We start from the raw sequence: 22,820 nt of genomic DNA, 5'->3' as shown, positions 1-22,820 counted from the left end.
TTAAAGACAGATGAACTAGTGGAAGTATGTTATCACTGAGGGAACAAACCAGATGGAAAATAACAGACATCAAGAGGCAGAAATCAAATGTCAAAGATGCAAAGAGTGACTTGCATTTCCTTTCCCCACACAAATTCTCCCCTGTGATGAATGCCCGTGGCTCTTCTATACCACCCTTGGCCTGAACAGTCACCTCAGGCACCAGTACCTTTTGAACCTGTTGCTTAGTAACAGGTGAGGATGGGTGGCAGGAAGGATGAAGAGGCTCTGACTTGATACAGCAACCATTTGGTTGGTATGTCCAACACCTAGACACACATATAAGCTGCCTTGGCTCATTCTGAATTGAATTGAACCATTTAGTACGAAGAATCAGATTAATTCATGCCATCACAGAAAATGGATATCAAAACAATGACAACAATGATGAACTGATAGCTGTATAAGATTTATGAAATATTTTAGTTAGAAAGATAGAGGGGAATTTTATAGGTGGTAAGTTCCTGGCAAATTATGTCAGTGATTAAAATATGGACACCATTATAGCATGGTTCTATGTAAGATCTTACTTTGCAATACTTTGACAGTTGTCTTCTAGCATATATAGCTTTCAGGTGATTCAAAACAATATGAGTGAAATTACAAAGAAATTTTGTAGAATTTTGTAGGCATTGGAGTGGCTGTGTGGTAAGTAGCTTGCTTACAAACCATATGGCTCTGGGTTCATTCCCACTGTGTGGCACCTTGGGCAAGTGTCTTCTACTATAGCCTGAGGCCGACCAATGCCTTGTGAGTGGATTTGGTAGACGGAAACTGAAAGAAGCCCGTCATATATTTGTGTATGTATATATATATATATGTGTGTGTGTGTGTCTGTGTTTGTCCCCCCAACATCGCTTGACAACCGATGCTCGTGTGTAACTTAGCAGTTCGGCAAAAGAGACTGATAGAATAAGTACTAGGCTTACAAAGAATAAGTCCTGGAGCTGATTTGCTCGACTAATGGCAATGCTCCAGCACGGCCACAGTCACATGACTGAAACAAGTAAAAGAGTAAGTCTGAGTAAATTGGTGATACCTGTTCTTGAGTGGTAGCCTTAATCTGCCAATCTACTTATCACCTTCACCAGAGTCTACACTGTTGTATGGACAAGGAGCAATATTTTAATGTGGTGTATTCTATTGCAACATACAAGTTGCAGTTTCTTCTTCCCTTCGGGATACCACCTCAGAAAGCTCTGAACAGGTGGTCATGGATGTTGTACTTCCTCTTCTGATTAAGTGATATATGTGTGTGTGTGTGTGTTCAAATAAGGGAAAGGTTCACAGTGACTTTGAAGTTTTGCCACTTGTTGCTTTTGTTTTTTGATTTTTCAAGTCTTCATATAATTTTGGTTTATCTTGTGGCTAGGGCTTAGTGGTTGCAATGTACGAGTGGTTTAAAAATGTATTTTTTTAACATAAAAATCCCAACCTTTATGGAATGTATGGTTGGGTGAACAAAAATAAGGAGCTAATACGAAATCATTAAAATGATATCAATACATTAAACTGAATCTAAGATTTTCGACAGATATACACAAGTAGGGGATGTGGGGTAAAATAAGCAGAATAAAGTGAGGGAGAAAAAAAAAGAAAAGGAACAAAAAGGAAAAAAGATTTATAGGGTGGTGAAGAAAAGGATGAAGACAGCAGAAAATAAAAAACAAAGAACGAAAACAGAGTTATAATTTGGTGGATATCAGTAAATTTTTGGTGTGTAGCAGTAAATTCCTTACAGTCTGATGAAGACAATGCCTAGCAAAACGCCCCCTGTCCAAAGGAGGGTGCTGAATCATATTTGCTGAATAAAATGTAATCAGTGTTTTCTATTCATTAAAAAATAATTAAGCATGCCTTTATTTCAATAAAATTTTTGGTTTTGTTAAACGAAGTTAAGGCAAAAAAAAAACTTCTTGAGAAACCAAATAGTCTTTCCTTCCTTCACGCCAAGTTTGAAGAAAATATCTCTTTTGCATCTTACTTTTTCGGTCTCTTAAATATACTGCATTTTGTGACAAGCCACAATATTTCAAGCCAGCCGGCATTTTTCTTGCGTACACATAGTATCAATCGCAACAGCTGATGTACTTGCACATAAAAATGCACGTTCCCACGGCTTTATCGATTGCATTCTCACCTGGAATTGATTTTTGTAATTTTTTCAAGACTTATACATGCCCTGATACCATCGGTATCTACATATCAGATTTGAGCGCAATCAGATGGAGGATGCCTGAGATCCTAGAAGACATACACACAGACAGACAGAATGGATTTTATATAATAGATTATCCATATTATATCTTATGTGTACAGTTAGATGTACAACTACTACTATACAAATTAGAGCTTCACAGACATTATCATTATCTAGTTGGCTTCCAGTATAGTGTTTAGATGACCACTGTACTTATCAGCATTTAGTAGTTAAGAAATATAGAGCATATGTAGTGGAAATAAGTCATTACCAGTATAAATATTTAGTTCCTGTGCAGGAACTAAATTCAAACTCCTATCTTGCCCAGGATATTAATCATCTGGAAACTGTTCAGTGACGTGCAACCAAGAGAATACCCTCCATCATGCATTTGCCATATTCTGAATGCCTTACTTCCTTGGGCATGGATACATTGAAACGCTGATGTCTGGCAGCTGACTTGACAGACACCCATTAAATTATTAACCATCTTACTAAAAATAACTCTGAGCACCTTTTCAAATTCCACCTGTCTAACACCCGTGGACATGTTTACAAAGTCAGAAAACAGCACAGCTTCAAAACTTCCATGCTTCCTAAGATTTGCCAATACTACACCTGATTTTCTCCCCTCCATACACACACAAGCATGTATCTATTTCTTTACTACCCACAAGGGGCTAAACACAGAGGGGACGAACAAGGACAGACAAACAGATTAAGTTGATTATATCGACACCAGTGCGTAACTGGTACTTAATTTATCGACCCCGAATGGATGAAAGGCAAAGTCGACCTCGGCGGAATTTGAACTCAGAACGTAACGGCAGACGAAATACGGCTACGCATTTCGCCCGGCATGCTAACGTTTCAGCTAGCTCACCGAAGCATGTATCTGACTCATACACCGTTCACTTCCCAGACATTTGTCCATTACTGCATATGCTTTATATGCACTTTTGACAAGTTGTGGTGCACCTGAGCACTGTATACAATAATTTCATTATATTATATAGGTGATGTTATAACATTTCCTGTCTTCTCTACTATATATGTTAGTATCAACATATAAGAGTGGGTGCTGAAAAGTTCCTAGATTTAAGGTTATTGCAAAAGGCTTGGTTGGAGGTCCAACCTTCTGAGTTTTTTTTACAGGGCTTAGAAAAACAGAAAGACCACTGTAATAAGTGTGAATCCAAGAGGGGAATAAGGTGAATAAAATCATAATTAACTAATCCTCCTGTATTTTCTTTTATCCAAAGCCAGGAACTTTTGTGTGTCTGTGTGTGTGTGTGTGTATATATATATATATATATATAATATATATATATATATATAAATATATATATCATCATCATTGTTTAATGTCCGTTTTCCATGCTAGCATGGGTTGGATGGTCCGACCGGGGTCTGGGAAGCCAGGAGGCTGCATCAGGCTCCAGTCTGATCTGGCAGTGTTTCTACAGCTGGATGCCCTTCCTAACGCCAACCACTCCGTGAGTGTAGTGGGTACTTTTTACGTGCCACCGACATGGAAACCAGTCAGGCGGCGCTGGCATCGGCCACGTACGGATGGTGCTTTTTACGTGCCACCGGACAGGTGCCAGGGTAGGCTGGCAATGGCCATATATGATGATACAAGCCTATATATACACACACATATATAATCATTGTTTATTGGTTCAATGTCAACCTTTTCTTGCTTGCATAAATCAGATTTAAACTACATTGTGACTGAGTTTTACATTGCCAGATGTCCTTTCTGATGTCAAACCCTGACCTGTTTGCATGTTTCAAAGCAAGGTAATATTTCCCCAGTCTATCAAGGAATGAACAACCTGGACACGGTAACATAGAAAACTGTAAAGAAAGGACATCATTTGAATGAGCCATTTTGTTTAGACATGAAACACATTTGAAAATGAAGGGAAATACAAACTCACTCACACAAACAGACACACATATACAGACATGTGTGTGTATGTGTTTGATAGACTTCTTCAGTTTCTGTCTAGCAATTTCACTCAGAAAGTACTGGTCAACTCATGAATATAAGAGGACAACAGCTGACAGCATCCACATAAAAGGACTGAAACCCTAACCACAAGGTTTTGAACTCAACTTCTTAATCACACAGCTATCCCCAAATACACACATACACATTTATAGTTTACAAATGAGCAGTCACAGTTTCAATTCTTAGTGACAGCTATTTCATTTACTCTGCTAACGAATGCTCTTGGGAAAAAAACAAACAAAACTGACCTCATTCCTCATTTGCCTGAGGACTGATATTACTGATCATGAAAAAGTCAGAGTAATTAACTATTAATTGCACTAGTGCATGGCATAATAAAATTAAATATTTATTATTTTAATAATGATAAAGCACTGCCACACAACCTTTTATGTGTCTATCTATATATCTTTTATCTTTTACATGTTTCAGTCATTGGACAACAGCCAAGTTGGGGCATTGTTTTGTAGGGTTTAGTAAAAAAAATCAACCCCAGTACTTATTTTTTTTAAAGTCTGCTACTTATTTCATCAGTCTCTTTTGCCAAATCACTAAGTCATGAGGACATGATCAAAGCAACATCAATTGTCAAGTGGTTGTAGGGGGCTACACACTCACACACACACACACAAAATGGGCTTCTACAGTTTCCTTCAACCAAATTCAGTCACAAGGTATTGATCTGCCCAGGGTTATAATAGAAGACACTTGTCGAAGTTGTCGTGCAATGAGATGAGCCTGAAACTACATGAAACACACAGAGAAAAGGGTAAAAACCCCCTTTTGTCACAAAGGGGTTTGTATTTAGAAAGTTTCCTTATGAGGCACAAGTCTGGGCTAGGTTGTTTGTGGAAGACCAACAGTTGCCCATGCATACCAATCTCCCCTCTTCATGCCACCGGTGTTGTCCAATGGGAAGGCAATGCATGGCACCAGAGGTATCATGACTCTTTTCCACAGCTGAGGGAAATGGAGCAAGATGAAATAAAGCACTTTGCTCAAGAACACAATACACAACCTGGTTTGGGAACTGAACTTAGAATTGAAAGCCTGGACTGACTGAAGCCTTGTGATTGAATTTTGTAGGCTGTGTACATGCGTGTGTAAGTGCTTGTGCTTCCTAACAGAGAGGAGGGATACTCTAACCACTGAGCCATGCACCTTCATACACACACACTTAAAAACATAAGCATTATATATATACTTATATATGTAACAGAAGTGGCTGTGTGGTAAGAAGCTTGGTTCCCAATCACATGGTTTTGGGTTCAGTCCCACTGTGTGACACCTTGGGCAAGTATCTTCTACAATAGCTTCGGGACAACCAAAGCCTTGTGAGTGGATTTGGTAGGTGAAAACTGAAAGCCCGTCATATATATATGACACCACTACACTCTTGGAGTGGTTGGCGTTAGGAAGGGCATCCAGCTGTAGAAACTCTGCCAAATCAAGATTGGAGCCTGATGCAGCCATCTGGTTCGCCAGCCCTCAGTCAAAATCGTCCAACCCATGCTAGCATGGAAAGCGGATGTTAAACGATGATGATGATGATGACGATATATATATGTGTGTGTGTGTGTCTGTCTTTGTCCTCCCATCACCATGTGACAACTGGGGTTGTCACATGTTGATAACTTAGTGGATCACCAAAAGTGACTAATACAATAAGTACCAGGCTTAAATAAGTATTTGGTTGATTTATTTGACTAAAAATTCAAGGTGGTGCCCCAGCATGGCCGCAGTCTAATGACCAAAACAGGTAAAAGATAAAAGATATACCTATATATATATATTATAATTATAGATGCTTGTGCTGATGTATCTATATTATATAACAAGGGCTGCTGTTGGGCAAGTGTTTATGTAACGGTATGGTTTGGAGATTGCAGCCATGGCTGATGCCAGTGTTGCATAACCAGCCCATTCAAAAGTACCCTTAAAGCGTCAGGTGATATGATGTGCTTGCGAAGGCCTGTTCAGTCAAGTGAAATTGAAATCATAGTCGTGGCCAGTGCCGTCTGACTGGCACTTGTGCTGGTGACACATAATAAGCACCATCCAAACATGGTCGATGCTAGTACCCCCTAACTGGCTCCTGTGCTGGCAGCATGTAAAAGGCACCATCCAAACATGGTCGATGCCAGTGTCCTCTGACTGGCTCCCATGCTGGTGGCACTTAAAAGGCACCCACTACATTCTCAGAGAGGCTGGCATTAGGAAGGGCATCCAGCTGTAGAAACCTTGCCAGATCAGATTGGAGCCTGGTGCAGCCTACTGGCTTGCCAGTCCTCAGTCAAACTGTCCAACCTATGCTAGCAGACATTAAATGATGATGGCGATGAGAAAGAACTCTCAAGTAAAAAGGAGGAGGAAATAAGAAAGAGAAAGCAGGATAAGAAAGAAAAAGAAAGTGAAAGAGGAGAAACAAAGAGTGAAAGCGGAAGAGAAAGCCATAGGGGCATCTGGCTATGTATGCCAAAGAGAGGAATACATTGTTGTCAGCAGGAAATGTGAATATGGGTGGTAGTTTGGCAGAATCGGTAGAACATCAGAGAAAATGCCACGAGGTATTTAATTACATTATGTTCTGATTTCAAATTCCATCAAGGTCATTTGTAGCTTTCTTCCTTAAGGAGGATGATAAAAATAGTACAATTCAAATATGTTGTTTGATATAAGCTACCGTACCACCCTCCCTTACAAATGAGCTGCCTTTTGCTTATGTTAAAATCGATGGTTGTGTGGTAAGAAGTTTGCTTCCCAACCACATGGTTCCAGGTTCAGTCCCATTGTGGGACACTTTGGGCAAGTGTTTTCTACTATAGCGTTGGGTTGACCAAAGCTTTCTGAGTGGATTTGGTAGGCAGAAACTGAAAGAATCCTAAGATGGTGAGCTGGCAGAAACGTTAGCATGCTGGGCGAAATGCTTAGAGGTATTTCGTTTGCCGCTACGTTCTAAGTTCAAATTCCACCGAGGTCGACTTTGCCTTTCATCCTTTCGGGGTCAATTAAATAGGTACCAGTTACACACTGGGGTCGATATAATCAACTTAATCCGTTTGCCTGTCCTTGTTTGTCTCCTCTGTGTGTAGCCCCTTGTGGGCAGTAAAGAAATAGGTATTTTGTCTGCTGTTACATTCTGAGTTCAAATTCCGCCGAGGTCGACTTTGCCTTTCATCCTTTCGGGGTCGATAAATTAAGTACCAGTTACACACTGGGATCGATGTAATTGACTTTATTCCTTTGTCTGTCCTTGTTTGTCCCCTCTATGTTTAGCCCTTTGTTGTCAATAAGGAAATAAGAAACGGAAAGAATCCTTGTCATCAGTGCCATAATTCAAGCAGCATCTTCCCTGAAAACATGTCTGACCATCACGTTGTACGTTTTTGAAGGACAAGAGGGAATATTACCTTGCTTGGAAACAGGTGAGGCCTGGTGACATGAAAAGCAACCTATGGTAGATTATCTTCTTCAATGAATTCCATTTGATCCATGCAAACATGGAAGTGCAGACGTCAAAAAATTAAGAGACCTGATATTACTTACCTAAGATGGACTCCAAGACCACGGTGTTTTCCAGAACATTCTAAACAAATCCATATACCATAGGATACACTCACCCATTGGGGATTGTGAGTGCCACATTCAAAACAGTTCTGGAAAAGAAAAACAATGTTATATGAAAAATATGACACATAGAAAGTCATGCCTATTTGGAGCTTATTTTCATCTCAAGTTATTAATAATCAACCCTTTTGTTACTATATTACTGTTGAAATCAATTGGAATTCCATCAGTTTTAACACAAGAGTTCCAGTTGATCCAATCAATGGAACAGCCAGCTCATGAAATTAACGTGCATGTGGCTGAGCACTCCACAGACATATGTACCTTTAATGTAGTTCCCAGGTAGATTCAGTGTGACAAAGAATGTGACAGGGCTGGCCCTTTGAAATATAAGCACTATTCATTTTTGTCAGTTGAGTGAACTGGAGCAACATGTAATAAAGTGTCTTGCTCAAGGACACAATGCGTCACTGGGAATTGAACTCACAGCCTTATGATTGTGAGGCGAATACCCTAACCACTAAGCCATGCACCTTCACACAGTTGAAATACACTGCCTTTGTTTCAATTATTTTGAAAATAAATTGACATGAAATTTTGATGAAAGTTTTAATTTAGATAAACTTAGCCCAGTTTACTGTGGAGGCGCAGACTCACAGTTGGAGGATTGCGGTTTCGATTCCCAGACCGGGTCTAGTGTGTGTTTATTGAGTGAAAACACCTAAAAACTCCACAAGGCTCCGGCAGGGGGTGGTGGTGACTCCCTGTTTCTTGAGTAACGCTGCGATGGACTGGCGTCCTGTCCAGCTGAGGGGAACACATATGCCACAGAAACTGGGCCCATGAGCCTGGCTAGGCTTGAAAGGGTGACAGAGACAGAGTCCAGTTTATTGCTTATTTATTCACAATGTTTTGAATTTATCATGCATTATCTTGTAGCTTTGAGATTTCAATGATATGATTGTATATTTTTAGAATGACACTGGGGGGTAGGTGTGAGATGCCGGATCTGGCCCGTTTGAACATAAAACGGGTAGAAAATTTGGGGCTGGATATGGACAGTTTAAATACTAATGGGTTAAAACATGAAATATGTATCACAGAATCATGTGTCCTGCCAGCAGAGTTGGTACCAAAAGGATTAAGATAATTCAGAATTTAAGGAAAATCAGCAATAAAGGATAGGAGAGATTGATAAGTTCAGTTACCATGGCAAATGTAGAATCTACATCCAATGTAACAACCTCACTTTATCTCTGTTCTTCAGAGTTTAATACTTCTGATAACACCTATCAGAGGTATTAAACTTGTTTGACTTTGCAGGTTGGCTCAAGGACCAGTAAGGGACAATTATTCCCAAAAGCCCTATCATAATACAGGCCAAAGTAGATAGATAAAAGGGCTTAATATACATTCTAACAACTTTATTAATAATAAAAGGAGAGATTATGAGGGGGTTAGCAAGCCTTGCATACAGAAATGTGTGGGAAAAACTGGTCAACCTGAATCACACATACATTATGCCAGCATGAGAAACAGATGATACATACACACACAACTAGTTTCATTCAGTTCCTCTCTACCAAATCCAATCACAAAACGTTTGTGAGCCCAGAGCTATAGAAAACACTTGCCCAAGACACCACACAGTGGGACTGAACCTGAAACTACATGGTCAGGAAGTAAAACGCTTAATCACACAGAAAATATATCTCGCATAAAATCACAACAACATGATACTATGAAGAGTCCATAAATAAGATTGCAAAATAAACGAAAGTTCTTTGACCTGTCTTAAAATTTATAATAGTGACGTTTAACAAATAAGAGAGAGAAAGAGAGATAGAAGAAAATGTAAATGAAGGTTCACATAACATTTATCAATAGATATGAAATACAAATGAAGAGGGTGGAGGTGGCGAAGCAAAGAAACTAATAAATAATAATAAAGGTAAATGATTCAAGATAAACGAAGTTATCTGTTATGCTTGTAGCTGAATGTCAAAATGTCAGAAACAATAACGATAATGACTAAGTAATTTACTCTTTTACTTGTTTCAGTCATTTGACTGCGGCCATGCTGGAGCACCGCCTTTAATCGAGCAACTCAACCCCGGGACTTATTCTTTTGTAAGCCCAGTACTTATTCTATCGGTCTCTTTTGCCGAACCGCTAAGTAACGGGGACATAAACACACCAGCATTGGTTGTCAAGCAATGCTAGGGGGACAAACACAGACACACAAACATATACACACACATACCTATATATATATATATATATATATATATATATATATGACGGGCTTCTTTCAGTTTCCGTCTACCAAATCCACTCACAAGGCTTTGGTCGGCCTGAGGCTATAGTAGAAGACACTTGCCCAAGGTGCCACGCAGTGGGACTGAACCCGGAACCATGTGGTTGGTAAAGAAGCTACTTACCACACAGCCACTCCTGTTTGTTTATTTATTTAATCTATTCATCCATTCATTTATTTATTTTAATTGGTTTGTTAGAGGAAAGGATAAGGGCACTTGCCCCATCACACTTTCCAAGGCTTCTGGGACTGGTTGAAGGGAAAAACAGGATATAATCCTCAGACCCGAGACCTAGCATCAATGTTTGCAACAGATGACTGTCACTAAAGGGACCCAAGTTGTTGAGTAGCAGGGTTAAAGAGGACAGCAGGTTAACCCTTAAGCATTTAGTTTACTCTGTTGAATGTGATGCTTATCAATTCATTATTGTTGTTTTGAATCAATCAAGCATTATCTTGTAGCATTGAGATTTTGATGACGTCATTGTTTATTTCTAGGAAGACATTGTAGGGTAGGTGCGAGGGGCTGGATCTGGTCAGTTTGAATATAATAAGACAGGTAGAATATTTTGGTTGGATATGGCTGGTTTAAATGTTAGAGGGTTAAGTGTTCCAACTAAAACAAAAAGAATAGGATTCCACATAGTTTCTTATTTCTTTACTACCCACAAGCGGATAAACACAGAGGGGACAAACAAGGAGAGACAAACGGATTAAGTCAATTATATCGACTCCAGTGTGTAACTGGTACTAGTTTAATAGACCCCGAAAGGATGAAAGGCAAAGTCGACCTCGGTGGAATTTGAACTCAGAACGTAACGGCAGACGAAATACCTATTTCTTTACTGCCCACAAGGGGCTACACACAGAGGGGACAAACAAGGAGAGACAAACGGATTAAGTCGATTATATTGCCCCACTGGTACTTATTTAATCAACCCCGAAAGGATGAAAGGTAAAGTTGACCTCAGAACATAATGGCAGATGAAATACCTATTTCTTTACTACCCACAAGGGGCTAAACAAAGAGGAGACAAACAAGGACAGACAGATGGATTAAGTCAATTATATCGACCCCAGTGTGTAACTGGTACTTATTTAATCAACCCCGAAAGGATGAAAGGCAAAGTTGACCTTGGTGGAATTTGAACTCAGAATGTAGCGGCAGAACGAAATACCTATTTCTTTACTGCCCACCAGGGGCTAAACATAGAGGGGACAAACAAGGACAGACAGACGGATTAAGTCGATTATATTGACCCCAGTGCGTAACTGGTACTTATTTAATAGACCCCGAAAGGATGAAAGGCAAAGCTGACCTCAGCGGAATTTAAACTCAGAACATAACGGCAGATGAAATAGCACTAAGCATTTTGCCTGGCGTGCTAAGGTTTCTGCCAACTCACCACCATGATTCCACATAGTTTCTGCCTACCAAATTTCACTACGAATACGTTAGTCAAGCTGAGGGTTATGGTAGAAAGGTGCTCAAAGTACTGCAGAGTAGGATTGACTGGACATTACGTAATTGCCAAGCAAATATCTTAACCACACAGCCATGGCTACACCCATGGAAGTTGAATGTCTGATTACAACATCATCATCATCATCATCATCATTTAGCGTCCGTTTTCCATGCTAGCATGGGTTGGACGGTTCAACTGGGGTCTGGGGAGCCCGAAGGCTGCACCAGGCCAGAAAATAATAATCCTTTCTACTACAGACACAAGGCCTGAAATTTTTGGGGAGGGGGTAAGTTGATTACATCAACCCCAGTATTCAACTGGTACTTATTTTATCAACCCCAAAAGGATGAAAGGTAAAGTTGACCTTGGAGGATTTGAACTCAGAACGTAAGGATGGATGAAATATTGCTAAGCATTTTGTCCGGCATGCTAATGATTCTGCCAGCTCAACGCCTTAATAGTAATAATAATACTTTCTACTATAAGGGCATGGGCTGAAATTTTGGGGAAGTGGGTAGGTTGATTACATCGACCCCAGTACTCCACCGATACTAGTTTCATTCATCCCGAAAGGATGAAAGGCAAAGTTGACCTCAGAACAAAGGAGGGCTGGAATATCGCTAAGCATTTTGCTTGGCATACTCTTTTACTTGTTTCAGTCATTTGACTGTGGCCATGCTGGAGCACCGCCTTTTAGTTGAGGGAATCGACCCCAAGACTTAATCTTTGTAAGCCTAGTACTTATTCTATCGGTCTCTTTTGCCGAACCGCTAAGTTACAGGGACGTAGACACACCAGCATCGGTTGTCAAGCGATGTTGGGGGTGGAAAACAGACACACAAATACACACACACACACATATATACATATACGATGGGCTTCTTTCAGTTTCCGTCTACCAAATCCACTCAAAAGGCTTTGGTTGGCGCGAGGCTATAGTAGAAGACACTTGCCCAAGGTGCCACGCAGTGGGACTGAACCCAGAACCATGTGGTTCATAAGCAAGCTACTTACCACACTCCTGTGCCTATAACAATGCTTACTGCCTTACAACATAAGATGATAATGATTAGTTTACTGACTTAGAAGATGTGGAGGAGGAAGGGTCCTCTCTGTTTCACTTGGTCTACTAGAAATAGCAACCACATTTTCTTTAAATTACAACTTATCTTGAAAAGCAGGACACATTAGCTAATGTGATTCTAGATAAACTGTCTGAAAACCAGACAGGATGAACATGGATGGAACAGCTTTCATCAGAGGGTTGACCTATTGCTAAGCAACAGCATATAAACAGTAATAAGCATCATGTAATTAGTGGTAGAATGTTCACTGAACACAGTTACTTAAGAGGTTCATTTCCCACCTGACGCACATCAACAACCAATAAGGTATCCTCTACAACAGTGATTCCCAACCATTTATCTAGCCATGGACCCTTTTGATTCCTATTCTACTCTACTGGACCCTAATAGTCATTTGATGTTTAAAAAAAAATCCAATTGTATTTTTATAATTAAATATCAAAAATTGTATAAAAACGTTGTTAAAATATTTTGTGTATTGTAGAAGTATGTGGAGGCGCAATGGCCCAGAGGTTAGGGCAGCGGACTCGTGGTCGGAGGACCGCGGTTTTGATTCCCAGACTGGGCGTTATGTGTGTTTATTGAGCGAAAACACTTAAAAGCTCCACGAGGCTCCAGTAGGGGGTGGTGGTGGCGACCCCTGTTGTACTCTTTTGCCACAACTTTCTCTCACTCTCTCTTCCTGTTTCTTGAGTAACGCTGTAATGGACTAGCGTTCTGTCCAGCTGGGAAGAACACATGCCACAGAAACTGGGCCCATGAGCCTAGCTAGGCTTGAAAAGGGTGCATAAAAAAAATTGTAGAAGTATAACCCAATTTATACATCATCATTGAAAGTGTGTTTTCTATGCTGGCATAGATTAGATCAGAGGTTCTCAAACATTTTGGGCTATGACCACACAATATCCTCAACGCCCCCAACCTTATTTTTATGTATAAATAGATGTTTTATATTTTACTAATTTACATATACTATGACTCATTTAATATCTAATATAATATTGTCTAATTTGTATACAATACTATAATAATATTAATAAATTCATAGCGTCCCCCAATCCACTGCCTTCCTCCCAATTCTTCCTTTTTCTCTACCGCCCCAACCCCCCGCTCCTCCCCCTTAGGCACCAGTGGCCACCTAGACAGTCTCAACGCCCAATGGGGGTGGGGGGGGGGGCGGTAGTGCCCACTTTGAGAACCTATAGGTTAGATGCTTTGATTGGAGATGGTAAGCCAGAGAGCTGCACCAGGCTCCAGTTTGTTTTGGTTTGATTTGTATGGAGCTGGATACCCTTCCTACAACCAACCACTTTACAGAGTGTACTGGGTGCCTTTTATGCGTCCCTGGTACATAAATTCTAACAAAATCTTGTATAGATCCCTAATGGTTATGTCGACCCTGGTTGAGAACCATTGGTCTAGCTGATCACTTGATCTATTAGAAATAGCAGCCAAATCTTCTCCAAAGCACTCACTACCATTTTAAATAAAGGACACTTAGGGCAATGTAGCCATGGATGTACGAAAAGATAAGAAGATGATGCCTGGAATGCCTTTGATCATTGAACAAAATTACATAAAAAGAGAGGTGGGGGAATGTCATAGCATGGGGGTTAAGAGTAAAAATGTAAGATATGCCCCAAAAGGAGAATTGCCAATATGGACTAAACAGGGAACCTCTCACAAACCCTGTATTTCATTCACTATCAGAGGCAAGGGCTCTATTAAAAAATTCCTCACAGGGCTTGCAGGGGCATATTTGGTGCAAACACATTCAACTTGGCCATGTTTGCCAATCTTACTCAGCTTCCAGGAAGTTAATCTTAAGACAACATGGTCTGTGATTTGGGCTGATATGAGACTTATCAACAATACTAATACTGGTTTCAAATTTTGGCACAAAGCCAGCAAGTTCAGGGAGGGGAGCAAGTCGATTAACAGGTACTTATTTTATCAACCCCGAAGTTCAGTGAGAAGGGTGTAAATCGATTACATTGACCCCCAGGGCTCAACTGGTGCTTATTTTATCAATCCTGAAAGGATAGAAGACAAAAATCAACCCAGGCAGAATTTGAACTCAGAACGTAAGTGCCACTAATCATTTTTCCACCTTAACCACAACACTAAAATATTGATTTCAAATTTTGGCACAAGACCAGCAGTTTCTGGGAGGGGGATAATTGATTACATCGATCCCCAGTGATAGATTGGTACTTATTTTATTGACCCCAAAAGGATGAAAGGCATAGTCAAGCCTGGCAGAATTTGATCTCAGAACGTGAGGACATGAAATGCCACAAACCATTTTGCTCAGTGTGCTAATGATTCTTATTTCTTTACTGCCCACAGGGGGCTAAACATAGAGGGGACAAACAAGGACAGAAAAAGAGATTAAGTCAATTACATCGACACCAGTATGCAACTGGTACTTAATTTATCGACCCCAAAAGGATGAAAGGCAAAGTTGATCTTGGCGGAATTTGAACTCAGAACATAATGGCAGACAAAATACCTATTTCTTTACTACCCACAAGGGGCTAAATACAGAAGGGACAAACAAGGACAGACAGATGGATTAAGTCGATTATATCGACCCCAGTGCATAACTGGTACTTATTTAATTGACCCCGAAGGATGAAAGGCAAAGTTGACCTCAGCGCAATTTGAACTCAGAACGTAACGGCAGACAAAACACTGCTAAGCATTTCGCCCGGTGTGCTAACGATTCTGCCAGCTTGCCACCTTAATGATTCTGTCAATTCGCTACCTTAATCACAACTCGAATATTATTAACTGGAACACATATTCTACATAAAAACTTGTAAACTGATATGAAACACATTCATGGAAAAAAAAAAAAAAAAATGCTATTGACTCTCCTGATTGAGCAAACCTCTGATCAAAAAGTGCTCCAGCCATGACTATTCCAGCTTCTTTATTTCTGTGTTTGCATCCCTGAAATTTTCCTTTTAATTTTTATACTGCCAAGTGGTTGTTGTTTAACTTCATGTCAATCGTGACCAAAAGGTGTTTCTGCTATGATCATAGAAATTTTTAGATGTAGTCAGGACCACGTTATCTCACGTAGCTTTCTCTACTGCTTAAATATATGAATATAGAAACTTAACTCCATTGGTCAAAAATGACCATGGGTGCACCTAAGAGGTTCCCCTCTGGGGTACAAGTCTGGGCAGAAAGTTGCCTCACTGGTGATTGCACAACCTAAAGTTGTTTCTATGGAAAACCAGCAGTTGCCCATGTATACCAGCCTCCCCATTCCATGCCACTGATGTTATCCAAGGGAAAGGCAAGGGCCAATACAGCTTGGCACCATTGACATCGCAACTCATTTCTACAGCTGAGTGAACTGGAGTGAAATAACTGAGTGAAATAAAGTATCTTGCTCAAGAACACAAAATGCAGCCAGGTCCGGGAATCAAACTCTCAACCTCATGATCATAAGCTCAATGCTCTAATCATTGAGCCATGTGCCTTCACTATATGAATATGTATACACACCTTACTATTTAAAAAGCCCTGCAAAAACCTCCACACACACACAAAGAAAAATCAGACAGACATGTTGGATAAAGCAATTCTAGTTCATAAATATCTATGGAAAAAACTTCATAAAAACTAGACAAAATTGTTTACAAAATTTTATTTAATTATTTAATTGACTTACATAACTATGGTTACAACCGTATGAGGACAATTCCCCCCAACGACAACTATCCCACCCGTGGTTAATTACCCCCTCTCCAATATATTAAGAAGTTTTAAATCATCATCTGTTGTCCTTGGTGGGTTATTGCCCACTAGGGGGTAAATATCCTAGACTCAGTTACAACACTCAAATCTCTAATCTGTATATTAATTTTTGTACTGTCAAACAATTATTGTTCGGCTCAAGGTCAACCCTTACCAAGCAGAAAGGTTTTCTATCCATGACAATCCTGACATATACTTTGGGGATATCTATGACTGTATTATCCAAGGTCCCTATTCTGTTTTAAGATGGTAGGCTATAATTCAAAGGAGATTTCGCTACTATTTCTAGTAGGTCAAGCACAGAGGCTCCTCCCAGAGTTCATAAGAGAGACACCTGTTATATACTGGAACATATCAACACAGATAAACCAGAAGAAAGGCATCTACAGTTACTGGTTTCAAATTTTGGCACAAATCCAGCAATTTTGGGGGATGGGGTAAGTCGATTATACCAACCCCAGGGTTCGACTGGTTATTTTATGAAAGATGAAAGGCAAAGCAGACCGTGACGAAATTTGAACTCAGAACATAAAAACAGATGAAATGCCGCTAAGAATTTTGCCTGGCATGCAAATGCTTCTGCTAGCTGGCTGTCTTAGCATTTATAGTTACAGTAAATCCTCGAGTATAGTCCGCCCTTGAGTATAATACGCAGGGGATTTTTAGGGGGCTGTACCTCTGAAAAACCTAAACCCTGTGTATAATACGCACCCCTTCTCTAACTTGAGTCAAGGCGGTCTATATAACGTCCTTGGTTTGTAAAAATGTATACGGTAATGTCCTTTATCATTATTGTATATATAACATAATGCAAACGTGTAGCTTTTTTGTGCATTTTGTTTGCAGAAAATAAAGAAATAACAGTAATAACGTTTAATAAATGTTGCTTACTGCAAGTTACGGATGATTCTTTTATGACTTGATTGCTTTCAGGCTTAACTTAAGGTATTTTCACCCCAACATCACAAAATGCGTCTAAATAAACATTGTCAGACAGCAAATCGAGACTCGGACATTGCTTAGAAAATATTTTTCATTTTTAACCTCATATCTAGTACGCACTAAGGAATTTGACCTCTAAATTTTGGGAAAAAAATGTGGATTATACTCGAGGATTTACGGTATTGAATTTGCTAGAAATAATAGCCAAATCTCCCTCAAATTACACTAAACAGGGTTCAATTCAGACAACAGTCTTAGATTCAATATGTTTGAACATAAGACAGGTGGGCATGACTAAAACACCTTCAGATGTTCTAGGCCAGTTTAATCAGAATTAAACAACATTTGCATTAAGGAATATAGGCTGGAAGCTCAGTTTATAAAAGAATGTTTCAAGACATTTGCTAGAATACAGAGGTTGCAGTTAATATTAAGGATTCTAATGTGAATATTGGAGGTATTCTATCTTAAATGTTACACACTAACAATGGAACCTGTCCTATGCAACTAGTGAACCAGTTAGAAATGGCAGTGAAATCTCCTTCAGATTTAACTAGGCAAATCTGTGTAGTTAAAATGTCTGCTTCCCAATAATGTGGCTTTGGGTTCAGCTCCACAGCATGGCACCCTAGGCAAGTGTCTTCTACCATAGCCAGTGGTTGACCAATACCTTGAGAGTGAATTTGGTTGAGGGAAACTGAAAGAAGCCCATTGTGTATATGTACCTTTTATGTTTAACTTGTTTCAGTCATTAGACTGTGGCCATGCTGGGGCACCATCTTGAAGAATTGTTAGTTGAAAGAACCAACCTCAGGACTTATTTGTAAAGCCTGGTACTTATTCTATCAGTCATTTTTGCTGAACCATTAAGCTATGGGGACATAAACACATCAGCACTGGTTTTCAAGTAGTGGTGGTGGGACAATCACAGACGCAAACACACACAATCCAAAGTGTACAATATTATATATCCATTACAGCTGATCTTACCAGTTGGTTTCGCACTAGGAGTACAAAGGAGTGTTAGGTAACAATCTGATTATATAACCCTATACTCATCAGAGATAACCGATATGGAACGATATATGCCAACTGCTCTCTATGTGCATGTGTGTCAACTTGTCTTGGTATCTTGTCAGTTTTAAACCAGTGTCACTGTCATACAAGCTATGTCCCTCCATTTTCAGTTTCCTGTGAAAAATATGGACCTTGAAGAACTTATGAAGTCTACACTTTGCATATTTTATTTTTGGTGCATAACTGTGTATGGCTGGAGGCTTTTTTTTTTATCATCAACCACTTTACAAAATCTAATGAGTACCTAAGGGTTGGGTGAATCTCAGCATTTCAAGGGAATAATTTGAGAGAGATTTGGCTGCTATTTCTAGCAGTTTGAATGACAATAGAAAACTGTTCCCTTCAGAGAATGTAAAAACATTTCAGCTCTGAACAAGTGATAACTCTGACAACCTTAAATAAGGCCCACCATGAAACATTAGTCTTGCATCAGGAATGGTGCTAACGTGACACGCACAAAAAGATCCTAGATCACATCTAAAACATTTGCCAATACACTCCAATCTTTGCTCCACAAGCACTTCACTGCTTCTTACACAGCTACTGTAACAACCTCTGCTTCTCATCTTTTCCTTTTTCACCTAGTGAGTCTGCATGAAAGGCAGTGCCTATTACCTTCACAGGTACTCTTAGACTAAAAGACTGATGCTAATAATGTTCCTCTTGAATCTTAGTAAGTAAACACCTGTGGGAAAGGCATGAGTAGGGAGGGAATTCTAGGAGGCTGATGTTCTTGGAAGGAAAATCTGAACATGATAATTAGTGAGGGGCTTAGTAGGGGTTGAACGTCTGACATAGTTAACATTTCTTATGGGTAACTTTTAAAATTTCAGCAAAAAAATGAAAAAAAAAATCTGAATATTATTAAAAGAATGTCTGGTGACAAAATTAACAGATAATATTACTGCTGCCTCAAGGGTAGTGGGTTGGCAGAAGCAATTGTATGCCAGGCAAAATGCTTAGCGGCATTTCGTCTGTCTTTACATTTTGAATTCAATTGGCACCAAGGCTGACTTTGCCCTTCGTCCTTTCATGGTTGATAAAATAAGTACCAGTTGAGCACTGGAGTTGACATGATTGACTTACCCACTCCCTCGAAATTGCTGGCCTCGTGCCAAAATTTGAAACCAATATTACTGTTGCTTTGACTTGCGACTAACATTTTCTTGAGTTGCAAGGCACTATCATGACATGTGGAACGTCTTGGGAATTTTCGGTACCTGGTGGAGCCCATCCCTCTCTAAGTCTGACCAGAGCTGATTTCTTCCAGATAGAGTGTAAGAAAGACAGGAAAATTAGTGGACTGACCCTAGCATGGGACTGGGTCTTTACTTACAGATCCCAAAAGAATGAAAGGCAAAGTCCACTTTGGTGGAATTTGAACTCAGAATGCAGAAGTCCATAACAATTACAGCAAAGCATTCTGTCTAACACACTCTAATGTCTCTACTAATTGGCTATCTTAATATTACTGTTAGGAGTAGGCAGTGGGCTGGCAGAATCACTAGCGTGCCATTTTGTCCATCTTTATGTTTTGAGTTCAAATTCTATCAAGGTTGACTTTGCCTTTCATACTCTGGGGGTTGATAAAATAAGTACCAGTTGAACACTAATCATCTTACCTGCTCCCCCGAAATTGCTGGCCTTGTGCTAAAATTTGAAATCAATATTATTGTGAGGTTTGCAACAATGCAATAGTGGTTTCAAATTTTGATACCAGGTCAACAGTTTTAGTGGGGGAGAGAAATAGTCAATTACATTGAACTCAGTATTTGACCAGTACTTTATTTTATCGACTCCAGAAAGATGAAAGGCAAAGCTGACCTTAGCGGCATTTGAACTCAGAATGTAAAGCTGGAAGAAATGCCACCAAGCATTTTGTTGGGCTTGCCGCTTCAGCAATGTAATAATAATGTCTTGGAGAATTAAAGTCCATTTCCATGTTGGCTGGAAGAAATGACTTAGAAAAAGTACAAACATTCAGTGAATTTCAAACATATGTCTTTTTGTAACAATTATGATAGGATTAAAAATAACTGACATTTTAAAAGGTTGACAAATGTAAAACAAAAACAAAAAAAAGCTATATATATATATATAACTAATCAGGATATTTCGTAGAACTTTTCGACTTTGGATTGAATTACAGAATCCACGACAACGGGGTAATTTTAGTCTCAAAATGTAAGACATTTGTTGAGTCGAGAGAAAAAAGGAAACAGGAAGGTAAATGACACGAATTAAAAGCTGAGAGATGATAACAGCCAACAACGGTAGTTTTAAAAATTATATAATACAAGAACCGGCCTCTTGCGGAGGCAGCAAATATGGTTGGTTGGCTGACTCGTCGACAGAGTTTGGAATCAACACATACATTACACAAGAGAAGGAACCTCTTAAGTTGTCACACGACCGACTAGCGAAAGCCAATTACAAACTACCCTATACTTCCGACTCTTTTTCAAGGAAGGACACTGAAGATGATGTAGTCGAAGGTATAATTTGTTTGAATGAAGGAGTAGGTCAAACAAAAAAGAAGAAAAAGGCGTGAACCCTTTGTTCGGTGGAATTTCAGACCATGTACATTCAGCACATACACACACACACACACACACAGAGGGTGTCTCATAATGAGGGGATATATTTTGATAGGAAAATAGCTAGGACTGGAACAAGTACATTTAAAGATGGGCAAGTACCCTTGAGTTTGTAAATTACAAAATGAAACATCCTGTACGTCTGTCTGTCTCTCTATATATATATGGTGACCGGGAAAACAAGTCACAGTAACAAAGTCACAATTTTGGCTAGGAAAAAAAGTCACAATTAATTTATGGGATCCAGACAAAACCCACCTACGACAAAACACCCGGACAAAGCTCCTGTGACTTTTTAATCTCTCTCTCTCTCTCTCTCTCTCTCTCTCTCTCTATATATATATATATATATATAATATATATATATATATATAGACAGATAGGTAGAGAAAGAGAGAGTCAAGCCCTGATTTTTGTTACTGTGTTCCGAGCTTATTAATTACATAATAAGACCTAGATATATTTTTTAAAAAGTAATAAAATAAAGTTTTTAAAATATGAAGAAAAAATAACGAAGAAAATTTTAATTCAGAAAAAGTAATGAACAACACTGAAATATATGCCAAGCAAAACTATATTTTGAAGATAGATTGGAACAATATGGTTTAAATTGGCGTTTAAATACCGCGACAGTATTGATAGTACTACCGTTTTCTTGCTTCTTCAGCACTAATTACCATTCAGTGAACGGGCACAGAACAAAGTTTTTGGGATCTCAGCATAGAAAGTCTTAATATTATTTGAAAATTTCATAATCTCAGCATAGAAAGTCTTAATATTATTTGAAAATTTCATATAAAAGCCATATGGTCACAAAACAAATAAAATAAGACAATAGATTCAGTTTTTGCTTTTTATAAATGAAAATCCGGCAGATTTTTAATTTCTAATATTCGAAAACATACATGAAAAATTAGTACAAGAAGGCGAAGAGTGTACGACGATCCCAGACTGCTCTCAATGAGATCAAGGAGTGAACAAATGACGAAACAAAACAACTATGTATATATTGATTGTGTGTATGTTGACTGCGGTGGGGGTCAGTACTCAATAACATGGTAGAGATTAATAATGTATTGTATTTGGTCGAGTGAGTCTCTTGTTATTCTGGAGGTCGCCTCTGTGTGCACATCATCTTCAGACAAGCTAAGATAAGACATAACTTGTCTAAGGATCCTGTGCACACACGGGTGACATCCAGAGTAGCAAGAGACTGACTCGACCAAAATAACAAAACACACACACACAGGACACAAGGTCGTCAAAGAGTGAAAACACCCAGATCTCTCAACCCGACAACCGAAATTGTCAATCGACACACACACACACACACTGAATGTGCCTTTTTTTTCTTTTTAATCTGAAACAAAATGTCCAAAGGTATGTAGGACCAACCAATTAACCTGGTTCAATCCGATCCATATGACAAGACAACTTGTTGCAAAATGTCAACGAAGAAATCTGCTAACGTAATTCCTGAAATTTAAGAATCAAGAAAACGTTTAGCTTACAAATAACAACATGAGGTGGATATATATATATATATTAATATAAACACACTCGTATTATATCTAGGTGTGTGGGTGTTTTGTCTTTCAAGGTTGACACTACGGAAAAACAAGCTAATTCTTTAAGGCGTCATTTCCTGACAGCCTTTGGATTCCGTTGAGTGAAATACATCAGACATACGTGGATGTTTCTCTCTTCACACACACACACATACATACAAACATATCTATATG

The 22,820-nt window shown here is 39.2% G+C and overlaps 1 protein-coding gene across 3 annotated transcripts in view; it reads right to left on the bottom strand.

The window, feature by feature from the left end:
- LOC115214175 (ADP-ribosylation factor GTPase-activating protein 1-like) overlaps positions 1 to 22,820 on the bottom strand; it is a 243,056-nt gene that overhangs the window by 218,463 nt on the left and 1,773 nt on the right. For all 3 annotated transcript variants that reach the window (XM_029783263.2, XM_029783265.2, XM_029783264.2), the window contains exon 2: positions 7,803 to 7,912. In XM_029783263.2, coding sequence (XP_029639123.1) covers positions 7,803 to 7,912 — 110 coding nt within the window. The remainder of the gene's footprint in view (positions 1 to 7,802; positions 7,913 to 22,820) is intronic.

This window comes from Octopus sinensis, linkage group LG7, assembly GCF_006345805.1.
Source record: "Octopus sinensis linkage group LG7, ASM634580v1, whole genome shotgun sequence".
In the NCBI taxonomy this organism is placed as follows: domain Eukaryota; kingdom Metazoa; phylum Mollusca; class Cephalopoda; order Octopoda; family Octopodidae; genus Octopus; species Octopus sinensis.
Note: the sequence above shows the minus strand (reverse complement) of the source record. Positions and strands in the feature narration are given on the sequence as shown.